The 12,350-nt window shown below is 39.8% G+C and overlaps 1 protein-coding gene and 1 long non-coding RNA gene across 2 annotated transcripts; both read left to right on the top strand.

The window, feature by feature from the left end:
* Positions 1 to 3,264: 3,264 nt before the first annotated feature.
* On the top strand, positions 3,265 to 3,702 carry LOC138903937 (uncharacterized). The gene has a single exon (XM_070192504.1). The coding sequence runs from the start codon at positions 3,265 to 3,267 to the stop codon at positions 3,700 to 3,702; it is 438 nt and encodes a 145-aa protein (XP_070048605.1).
* A 2,596-nt stretch (positions 3,703 to 6,298) lies between these two features.
* Positions 6,299 to 8,537, top strand: LOC138903935 (uncharacterized). The gene is made up of 2 exons (XR_011413217.1): positions 6,299 to 6,634; positions 8,212 to 8,537. It is a non-coding gene; the product is annotated as an uncharacterized lncRNA (long non-coding RNA).
* Positions 8,538 to 12,350: the final 3,813 nt, after the last annotated feature.

The raw sequence follows: 12,350 nt of genomic DNA, 5'->3' as shown, positions 1-12,350 counted from the left end.
TGTGGCAGCCATAAAGAGCCCAAAGGAAGACTATTCACTTATGTGCTATGTGGCATGTGTAGGAGAATTGGTGGCCTACAAGGATTATTATGCATAAAGTACGAGGAAATTGCATAAGTTTGCCAAAAAAAGCTTATGGATGAAGCTTTAAAATTCCAAGAATCTCTAAGACTTCTAATTCACAAGAAACGTGAATTAAAACTAAGGAAAGTGACGGATTTTGGGCAAAATTTTCATACAAAGTTACACTGCGTAATAGCAATGGGATTTGCAATTCTAAGAGAGCACGGTATAATCTTTCTCAAGAACATAATACGGATTTTCCCCTACTTCGATCCGCCGTTACGTGTTGTCGAAATTAATATGTGTTGGAAGGATTGTCAAGAGAATCAGCTCAGGTATGTTAAGGCTATCCCTTCATTCCTTTTGGCATGATCTATAGGACACGAACGAAACGAGCAAATGCACAATTTCCATAAATGACTTTATTCATAGAAATACTAGGGGTGTCTATATTCTTGATTCCCCATGTGAATTATTATTATATCTTCTGTTCATGGGTCTCAGAAAAATACGTATTTGATAAAATTTATCCGACATGCATATTATTCTTATGACATTCCGAAAAAATCTTATTAACGTATTTCTTATGCATTTCATGCATTTATACATGTACATTGACCCATGACCAGATGGCGTTATATACGTGTATATTATATGTATATGGGATATGGAAAAAGGTTATGGCGTTATATACGCACCACCACCTGATCAGCTGGTATACGTTGATGATTTGCCTACAGTGTCCAAAATGATATGATGGGATGCCCTCAGAGGCTTGATGATGTTATGAACACATATACCTATGCATGGTATGACATTTATACGCATATGCATGACGTTATAAAAATGAAATGATTCACAGAGCTATGCAGACGTACATGTCGAGTCTTTTACTCCATGTTTCTCTCATGTCTATTATTTAGTGATTTTTATTCCTTACATACTCGGTACATTATTTGTACTGACGTCCCTTTTGCCTGGAGACACTGCGTTTCATGCCCGCATGTCCCGATAGACATGTCGAGATCCCTCCAAGTAGGCTATCAGCTCAACGGAAGATGTTGGTGTGCTCCATTTGCTTCGGAGTTGCTTGCTTGGTTAGTATGATTTAGACGTGTATTGTTTGGTATGCCGGGACTCTGTCCCGACCTTTATGACAATTATGTATTCTTAGAGGCTTGTAGACAGATGTCATGTACATTAAAGGTTGTATGGCCTTGTCGGCCTATGTGTAGTGTATGAGTGGTTATTTTGGTCTCATAGACCCGTATGTCTTATGTATAAGTTGGTATTTCATGTTTGTATTCTACTTATCTCATGGTAGCCTCTCCGACTCAGTTATCTATGATAGTATGATACGAAAAGATACGTTATGTTGGTATTCGATTGAGTAAGGCACCAGGTGCCCGTTGCGGCCCATCGGTTTGGGTCGTGACAGTGGTAGAGTGTTCTCGAAGATCAACTTGAGATATGGATATCATCAGCTGAAAATTTGTGCTTAGGATGTTCCGAAGACGGCTTTACGGATCAAATATTGGCACTATGAGTTTTTAGTGATGTCCTTCGGCTTGACTAACGCCCCGACGACGTTTATGGACTTGATGAATCGGGTGTTCAAGCCGTATCTTGACTTATTTGTCATTGTCTTTATTGATGCCATATTGATCTACTCGTGTAGTATGGAGGAGCACGAGCAACATTTGAGGTTAGTGCTTCAGACCTTGCGGAACAAAAGCTATATGCTAAGTTCTCCAAGTGAGAGTTCTGGTTAGTCTCCCTGGCTTTCTTGGGGCTCGTTGTATTAGGTGAGGGTATTAAGGTTGATCCCAGGAAGATCGAAGCAGTTCAGAGTTGGCCTTGTCCTACCACAACGACGAGATCAGAAGTTTATTGGGGTTAACAAGTTATTATTGACGATTTGTGGAGGGATTCTCTTCCATTTCAACACCCTTGACCAGATTGACCCAGAAGGGTGCTCCGTACAAGTGGTCTGATGATTGCGAGGCGAGATTTCAGAAGCTCAAGACTGCTCTGACTATAGCACCGGTGTTAGTGTTTCCCTCTAGTTCAGGGATGTATACTGTGTACTATGATGATTCACGCGTTGGATTTGGTTGTGTATTGATGCAGGAGGGGCGAGTTATTGCATATGCTTCACGTCAACTGAAGCCCCATGAGAAGAATTACCCCGTACATGATTTGGAGTTGGCCGTCATAGTTCATGCTCTCAAGATTTGAAGGCATTATCTTTATGGGGTATCCTGTGAGGTTTACACCGATCATTGTAGTTCACAATATTTGTTTGAGCAGAGGGATCTTAACTTGAGGTAGCGTAGGTGGCTTGAGCTACTGAAGGGCTATGATATCACTATCCTTTATCATCCAGGTAAGGCGAATGTGGTTGCAGATGCCTTGAGTAGAAAGGCTGAGATTATAGGTAGTTTTACATTCATTTCAGCAGAGGAGAGGCCATTGGCTTTAGGCATTGAGTCATTATCTAATAGACTTGTGAGGTTGGATATTTCAGAGCCCAGTCAAGTTCTTGTATATCTTATGGCTCTGTCTTCATTATTTGAGCTGATCAAGGATTGCCAGTATGAGGATCCGCACTTGTTGGTCCTTAGGGAGACGGTGCTATGGGGTGATGCCAAGGAGGTTACTATCGGTGATGATGGTATTCTATGACTCCAGGATCGCCTATGGGTTCCTAAAGTTGATGGTGTGAGGGAGACGATTCTAGAGGAGGCACACAATTCGCGCTATTATATTCATCCAGGTGCTACGAAGATGTATCGTGACTTGAGGTAGCATTACTAGTGGCAGCGAATGAAGAAGGACATAGTCAAGTATGTGGAGAGGTGTCTGAATTGCCAGTAGGTTAAGTATGTGCACCAGAGTCCAGGCGGCATCACCATGGATTTCGTAGTTAGGTTGCTGCGGGCGTTGAGGGAGTTCGATGCTGTTTGGGTCATTATCGACATACTCACTAAGTTTGCAAACATTATTTCGGTGGTGACTACTTACTCTTCAGAGAGGTTGGCCCAGATTTATATCCAGTAGATTGTCTGATTGCATGGTGTGCCTATTTCCATCATTTCAGATAGAGGCCCTCAATTCACTTCACACTTCTGGAGAGCAGTGTAGAGTGAGTTAGGTACCTGGGTAAAGCTCGGCATAACTTTTCATTCGCAGACCGACAGGATGGAGCCTCCAGTTCAGATTCTGGAGGATATGCTCAGAGCACGTGTTATTGACTTCAGAGGGAAATGGGATCGACTCTTACCTATCGAATTTGCTTATAACAACAGTTATCAGTCCAACATCGAGGTGGCTCCATTTGAAGCTTTATATAGTCGGCGATGTCGTTCGTGCATCGGTTGGTTTGAGCCCGATGAGGCTAGGTTATATGGTACTGATTTGGTAAAGGATACCTTAGATAAGGTAAAGTTAATTCACGAGCGGCTTCGCACAACACAGTCCAGACATAAGAGTTATGCGAATCAGAAAGCACGTGATTTATCATTTATGGTGGGTGAGAAAGTTCTCCTGAAGGTCTCGCTGATGAATGGTATCATGAGGTTCGGGAATAAGGGCAAGCTGAGTCCGAGGTTTATTGGCCCATTTGAGGTGTTGAAGTGAGTTAGGGAGGTTGCTTATGATCTTGCTTTGCCTCCCATCTATCAGGAGTCCATCCAGTTTTTCATGTGTCTATGCTCCAAAAGTACCATGCCGACAGGTTGCATGTGTTAGATTAGATCACGGTTCAGCTAGATGAGAGCTTGGGTTATGAGGAGGAACCATTTGCTATTATTTACAAGCAGGTTTTCCAGTTGAGGTCTAAGAAGATTGTTGCGGTAAAGGTCCAGTGGAGGGGCTAACCAGTCGAGGAGGCGACTTGGGAGGCCGAGGAGGACATGCGGAGTAGATATTCAGACTTATTCAGCACTCCAGGTATGATTCTAGACCCATTCGAGTACGAACATTTGTTTATGAGGTGGAGAATGTAATGACCCGATCAGTCATTTTGCTTTACAAATTCCTGTTCCCCTATTTAAGACTTCTCATATGTGCTTTTAATATTTTATGACTTGCAGGGGTGGTTGGTTTGGTTTTGTAAGGGTTCAGGTTGAATTCAGAACACTTGGTTCCATAATAGTGGCCTAATATGGCCAAGTTTGACTTGAGTCAACGCTTTGAGTAATCGACCTCAGAATCAGGATTTGAAGGTCCCAATAGGTTCGTATGATGATTTTGGACTTGGGTGTATGTTCGGATCGAGATTTGGGTAGGCCGGGAGAATTTCGGCGCTTATTGTTGAAAGTTGGCATTTTGAAGGTTTTAGGATTTCCTAAATTTAACTCAAAGAAGATTTTGGCATTATCGGTGTCTGTTTGGGATTCCGAGCCTTAGAATAGGGTCATATTGTGATTTGTGAGTTGTGTATAAAATTTTGCGTCAATCCGAAATGTTTAAGTGTGATTCGGACGCGTTCATCGAAGTTTGAAAGTTTAAAGAATGATTTAATCGTCAATTCGTGATTTTGATGTTAGTTGTGGCACTTCGAGCCTTCGGATAAGTTTGGATAATGTATTAGGACTTATTGGTATGATTGGACAGGGTCTCGGGGGCCTCAGGTTTGTTTCGGGATGGTTTCGGACAAATTCTCCTTGTTTTATCACTGCTGGTTTCTGGTGTGTTTGGTGTGCATCGTGATCGCGTAAGAAGGGTCGCCATCGTGAAAGGCTAAATGGACTGGTAGGGACTTTGCTCTTCGTGATCACAAATATGGTGTCGCGTTCACGGATCTTGATCAGTTTGTGCTCCGCGTTCGCGTGGTGATGGTCGCGACCACATTAAGATAGATGGGCTGGCCTAGGTTTGGAAGGTTGTTCATCATGATCACTTGGTCATGAACGTGATCGCGTAGGGTAATTTCTGAGGATGGGGTTTATTGTTTTTGCGTTCGCAGGGATTGGCTCGCATTCTCGTTGGCTCACCTGGCTAAGCTTCACAATCACGAGTTGTTTATCGCGTTCGCGTAAGAGGATTTCTGGGCGAGGTCTGTATGGCCTTCGTGATCATGTGAGCTTTTCTGCGATCGTGTAGAAGGACGCCTGGACAGATTTAAAGTTAGCAAGGTCAGGTTTTTCTCATTTTCAACTCATTTCTCTCATGCTTGGGCGATTTGGAGGAGACATTTTCATCATCAATCTTGAGCTAAGTGATTTCTACACATTGTGAGCTGAATACATGGATTACATGTGGATTTAAACATGGAATTTGATGAAATTGTTGGATTTCAGAAGTAAATCTAGAGTTTGATATTTTTGGATTTTGACCACAAAATTAGACATGGGATTAGGAATCAATTATATATTTGAGTTCGTGAGGTCATGATTGACGTTGTCTTCGAAAATTTCCGGAATATAGGCACGTGGGACCGGTGGTGACTTTTATGGACTTTTCGAATTTGGTTGGGAAATTAGTTTAGTAGTTAAATTATGAACTTTTAAACATATATTTATTAGTTTATATGACTTTTGATTAGTTTCGGAATGCTCGACGTCGTTTGAGGAGTTCTAGTGATGTTAAAGAGCTGGATTGCGGACTTGTAAGCTAGGTAAGTCTCTTGCCTAACCTTGTAAGAGGGAATTTATCCCCTTAGGTGTATTGATTGTTGTGTGCTACTTTTTGTGGGGTGCTAAGTACGCACGAGGTGACGAGAGTCCGTACGTTACTATATCTATGTTATGTCCGGGTAGACTTAGATTCACATCATGCCTTAATTGTGTTATTTGTACTCATCATGCGTATTTGATTTCCTTAATTTGTGACTAAGATTGAAGTTAGAATAAAATATTGACTTAGCCTCTTACTGTAAGGCCCCGTAAAATTTTGTAAAGGAATTTAAGGTTTCGTGGTGCCGAGGTAGGCTTACGTGTTTGAGGATTGTAGAAATTCTCGGACCTTTTGGGTTGATTAGTGCATTGGGGAGTTGAAGAAAATCTTCGAAAGTGTAGGGCATTTCTGCAACCGCAAAATCACTCTGCAGGTCACATAACTGTCGCAGAGTGAAGAAGAAACTTGAGCTAAATTTTAGGACCATTGTGCTGTCCATTATGCGGCCATATAACCATTTTGCGGGCTGCAGATCCCATCGCAGAACCAACATGAGAAATTTTTGAAGAAGGTTCTGCGGTCCATTATGCGACCGCAGAACAGGTCTGCAGACCGCAAAATAGGTTTGCGGACCGCAGATCGATCGCAGAGTGGGGCAGTGTTGCCCGGTTTCGGAGGGCCATTATGCGGCCCATTCCACGGACCGTAGAAGCATTATGCGGTCACATATGCGACCGCAGATCTGTGACGGGGCTCCATTTTTCTGATTATTATAACCTGATCCCATTTTTATAAAAAGGCTTTGGGGGTCATTTTTAAGGGTTTCATCTGATATTTTTAGAGAGAGGTGAGCGTATCTTAGAGAGGGAAAGAGAAGACCTAGCCATTTTGTTCATCAATTCTTGCTCAAGTCTTGAAGATTTTACAAGGATCTTGCTAGGGCTTCAAAGAGGTAAGAATTCCTTTCTCCAATTCTTCAATTTCGAGTTTGGGGTAAAAGATGGGTGATTGGGAGTATGATTCTTGGGTGTGAGAGTATTATGTATACATACATGTACCAATAAGGTTTGTGGGAATATTGGAGCTCAAATAAGTAAAGATTGGGTTGTGGAATGAAGAAAATCTTGTAGAAGAACCTTGTAACCAAAGTTGCACACCTAGTGTTTGATAAAATGCTCAAATGAGATGAAACCATGAATATCTTCCTAATTTGTGTTCAATTTTGGTATGTCTCAAAATAGATTGGGATTGCTAGGATTTTCGGAACGTTGTAGTAATTTAAGGAAATCTCAAATCGAGGTATGTTGGCTAAACTCCTCTCTTAGAATTGAATCCCACGATATTCATTTAATTTATGTAAGTCCCTAGTTGTTCATTATAAAATTGGCTATTCCGAATAAGCTTGTGTTGAAAGATATATGTTCAATATGTATCCCAAATCCTTTTATTATGTTATATTATCATCTGAAAATGTGTTCAAAGTTTGGGCTGTGCATTAAAAATGTTTCGACTTCAAGTCAAGTTCAAACGAAGGCTATTATGCCAAATTTTGTGAAAAATCTCTATGTCTCTATGACTCTTAATTACACATGTGTACTAAAAACCTTGATTTGAAATGCCTTGATGTTGATGATGATGATGATGATGTTTGAAAGTGAAAACGGTAAACATGAATTGCTAAATACGGCCGACGTGCCAAGAATGATTTTATAATTGTGGCCCCTAGTGCCAATCAAATGAAAATATGTGAAAGAAGTATGAAATGAGATGACTAGTAGAAAAGGATGATGTCGACCCATATATAATTGTGGTGAGACGGACTAGCCGATCGGGTCGTGATAGGATGCCATGCCGCACACATGGTGGTGATTGTGCTGGAAATTGTAATTGAAATTGTGATTGTGGTTTATGTCTCGGATGAGACGGCCTAGCCGATCGGGTCGTGATCGGACTCCGTGCTAAAAATATAGTGGTATTGGTATTGTGGATGGTGGAATATTGGTACTAAAGATCTCCCAACTTGAGATATGGAAATTTATTTGAACACTATCTTGATCCTGATTTGAGGTTTGATGTTGTTTGTGGCTTCCATTGATATTATGATTGTTCTTGCTTGTATTATTTATCATTCTATTGAGAGGGTATTTTGTCATTCATACTAGTACTATTCCGACAGTACTGAATATCATTTTCCTATGGGATCGATCTATTCGCCTCAGCAGACTCGTGCTTAATACTTGAGGCTGGAATTGGTTATGATAACAGTTGAGTTAGCGCCTTCGAGGCCGATTATGACATTTTAGTGATTTGATATAGTCCTATGTTGGAGATTTATAATTATCGCTTTGTCTGTTTCATTGCTACTTGTTGTACATCCTCCATGTCTACTTTATGTGTTTTTATTACTATTTGACCACTAGTAAGTGTCAAGTCAACCCCTCGTCCGTACTTCTTCGAAGTTAGACTAGATACTTACTGGGTACGCATTGTTTTATGTACTCACGTCATACTTCTGCACTGAATGTGCAGGTACTAAGACATGTACTTCCAGTGGTCACACGGGCGCGTAGCCGCACTTCCACAGAGACTTAGTGGTGAGCTGCTTGCCTTTCTTCGATCTGTAGCACCAAAGTCTCTCTCTACCTTGTTTACTATTTCTGTCAATAATACTTCAGACAGTTGTTATTGTTGTTGTATATTCTCTAGATTGCTCATGCACTTGTGGCACCGAGTTTTGGGGGCTTCTAGTGTTTATGTACTATTGTACTTATTATTACTATCACCATGGTTTATGTATTACTCACACTTGATATTTTTGAGAGATAGGTATGTACGGTTGCATGAGATCTTACTTATTTCGGTGTTTTAAAGGAAATTTCTATTCTTAAAAGTTAAAAAAAAGATAATTAAATTGGATGTTCACGCATGGTCTTGCTTAACTGTCATGACCCAATTCCCGCTAAAGGTCGTGCCCAAGGTTGCTGCTAGGCAAGCCAACGGTGAACTATCCATTTAAATGTTCATTTTAATATTTTTAAAGTCATTAATTTTATTTAATAAGGGAACGATTAGTAGGTGACCGTAATAATGTAAAGCATGAAATAAACGAAAGAGAGAAGTAGTGAATTTAATTATAAAAACCCATGAAATATCTACTTGAATTTTCCAAAACCCGGTGTCTCAAGTGCATGAGCAAGAAAGTAGAATATATAAAACCTCCTATACTACTGTCTCGAGTAAAATAGACAGAAAAATAAATACAACAAAGGAAGAGACTCCGGGTGTTATACCCCATGTTTTCGTATGCAAAAGTATGTCGTAAGTCAATTGAAGTAAGATAAGAAATGAGATCATCTCTGAAGGTATATAAAGTAAGTTAATCATTTAACCTTGGAGGTGAAAAATATTTAAGATCATAAATAATAAGTACGAAGAGAGTTGGAAAGCTTAGACGCTAAACGAAAAATAAGTTTCGTCGAAAGTCGATAAGTTTGGAATGTTATAACATGTACTTTGGGGTGATACTAGGGTTCATAAAATGATAAGGAGGTTATTTTATGAGTTATTTTATTCATATAATAGTCGTGTGTTACATTCTGAAGTCAAGCGAGTGGTGGAACAAAAGTTGGCAAAGGTCATCACAAGTTATATTCATAAATGTGCTGAAAACTAGGTCAAATTTAGCGGAGCTTTTCTCCCAACGTACTTGTAATTATGGGGTGATATACCTACAAAATTGAAGATATACGAGTCTAGTTTCTAACTCATTTAACCTTTTGTCGATACGACATCGGAGTAGAGAGATATTCACGTTTTCGCGAGACTGCGCAAGCAGCTCCCATGGGACCCACAAAGTCGGTGTAAAATTCCAGCTTGTATTTAAGTCCATTCTAAGTCGTTTTAACTCATTTTTCTCACCCAAAACAGTTCCTAAACCCTCATAAATTCTCTCCAAGGGTTCCTCCATGATTCTAGGGTGAAAACCTAAGATAAAAACATAAATCTAATGCTAGAAATCCCGTAGTGCTTGCTAGATCGTAGTTCTTCATCTTGTGGATGTTTTGGAGGGTTCTTCAAAGGTAATTAACCTCAGATTTCATGTTGTTCTTGTTGATTAAGGTAATAATCAGTCCCTCCTTCATATATATTAGATTTTCAAGGCAAACTACAAGTGTTTACACACCAACTTGAACACCAAAAGTTGATTCAAGAAGAGAATACAACACCTATAGTGTTGTGGTGTCATTGAGGATAGTTGTGGGCTATGTTTGGCTGAAATTTCAAGTTGTTTCTACTGGCTAAGGTAAGTATAACATCCTACTAATTGTGCTTAAGATTTCTTGTATGTTGGTTAAGTTTTTAGGATGATAAACTACAAGATAATACTTGGATTAGCTTGAGATGTTGTTGTTCTTGATGGATTGATTTGAAAGTTGCTCTTATGAACTTTAAGTGGCTGGAAATTATGGAAAATAAGTTGGCTATGATATTGTTAGTATGATTATGTTGGTTTACATGTCAATCTTGTTGAATAAATTTGTAACTATAAAAGAAATGACTATAAAGCACTTGGAAGTTGTCCACAATGATATTATCATGTGTTAGGCTATTTCGGGTAGCTTTGAAATTGAGTACAAGGTTGGAAATCCTTTAAAAGGTATTGGTTATTATACTGGATATATTACTAAGTTCAAGAATGAATGATAATGGGGTGGAAGGGTGCTAAAGGGATTCAATCCGAGCTTGATGCTCGTCGTGATATTTTGATGACTTGTTAATGAAATATTTTGTACCCTATTGTTGATGTTGTACTTATTGTATTGCTCTGGTTATTATTGTTCGTATATGGTATTGGAGGAGGCCCTTGTTACAGGGGAGATGCTTCCCAAATTTACATAAACAAGCTACTACTTTAAGTTGCGGACTTAGCCTTTACTCAGCACTGATTTTGAATCTCCTTATGCTATGGTAGATTGAGGTTGAGTTGTTCGAAGAATTTCTTGGAAGGTATTAAGGACTCAACGAAGTTAAGATATGTTAAGGCTATCCGTTCTTTCTTTTTGGTATGATCCATATGATACAAAGAAAACAAGCAAACGCGCAATGTTTACAAATGACTCTATTTATAGAAGTACTAAGGGTTTCTATGTTCTTGATTCCCCATGTGTTCCTGTTATTATATCGTCTGTTCCTAGGTCTCAGATAATACATAAGTTGATAAAATTTATTTCATGATATTAACGAAAGGTATATGGATCTTATAACATCCCGAGAGATCTTATTGACTTACTTATTATGCATTGCATTCATTTATACATGCACATAGACCCATCACTAGATGGCGTTATATACGCGTATATTATATGTATATGGGGTATGGGGAAATGTTATGGCATTATATACACACCACCACCTCATCATCTGATATACGTTGATGATTTCGCCCACAGAGGCCGAGATAATATGATGGGATTCCCTCAGAGGCTTGATGATGTTACGTACGCATATACCTATGCATGATATGACATTTATACGCATATGCATGACATTATAAACGTTTCATGATTCACAGAGCTATTTAGACTTACAGGTTGAGTTCTTTACTCCATGTTTCTTTTATGTCTTTTATATACTGCTTTCATACCTTACATACTCGGTACTTTATTTGTACTGACATCCCTTTTGCCTGGGGACACTGCATTTCATGCCCACAGGTCTCGCTAGTAGGCTATTAGCTCAGTGGAAGGTGTTGGTATCATGCCCCAATCTCGGGGAGCACGACCGGTGCTCAACCGAGTGAACTCGGTCGAGCAAGCCTATTAAACCTTTCCTACCCGACTCATTCATAATCCAAAAAAGGATCGCATCACCATTTGTTAAACAGGGGGTGGGATCAGTTATATAAATATATAAATGTTGCTAGTTCATTTTTCCTTATATACATTATGCCATAGTTGAGTTCCCAAAATATAACTCGATCCAACAACTACCCCAACATACATACATGACCCACATAAATGTCTACAGAGCCTCTAAGAGTACAAAAGAGCAGCATGACAATGCCGGCAAAAAGGCCCTGGCTATACCTCAAAATATGAAAGCTTATACAAAAGAAGGACTACATGACCCCTGGGAGAAATGGGGCTCACCAAGACTGCTGTGAGGAGAGAAAGAGAGCACCACCAATATGCGATCGGCACTATCTGGGATGGAACCACCTACATCCATTCAAAGATGTAACGCCCCCGGCAAAAGGGACGTTAGTACTATCGAATGGTACTAGTATGTAAGGCAAACACCAATCTTAGTAGAATGAACAGTGAAACAAAGGGAAGGCAATCATAAAAATCAATAAGAGTTTCATAGAAATACAAAGAAAACACCAAGTAAGGGTCCCATAGTTTCCAATTCAATCTTTCCATCTTTTTAGATTAATAATCTTTAGTACCGAAGCCACAACTCACAATGCCACCGTGTTTTTACACGGAGTCCGGTCTCGGCCCGACCGACTAAGCCATCTCAAGTGAGACATATCCATATCCATAATGTAAATCAATAATTCAAACACAAATGCCACCATGTGTACAGCATGGCATCCGATCTCGGCCCGATCGGCTAAGCCATCTCGCTTGAGACATAACCTCTTTCAATTGTTCACTAAATTCACA

Source organism: Nicotiana tomentosiformis, unplaced genomic scaffold (assembly GCF_000390325.3).
Source record: "Nicotiana tomentosiformis unplaced genomic scaffold, ASM39032v3 Un00189, whole genome shotgun sequence".
In the NCBI taxonomy this organism is placed as follows: Eukaryota; Viridiplantae; Streptophyta; class Magnoliopsida; order Solanales; family Solanaceae; genus Nicotiana; species Nicotiana tomentosiformis.
The sequence above is the reverse complement of the archived record's forward strand: the minus strand, read 5'-3'. Positions and strand labels throughout refer to the sequence as shown.

Excerpts from the sequence above, each read along its gene's own strand:
- LOC138903937 (XM_070192504.1), top strand. The coding sequence starts at position 3,265 with ATGGAGCCTCCAGTTCAGATTCTGGAGGATATGCTCAGAGCACGTGTT.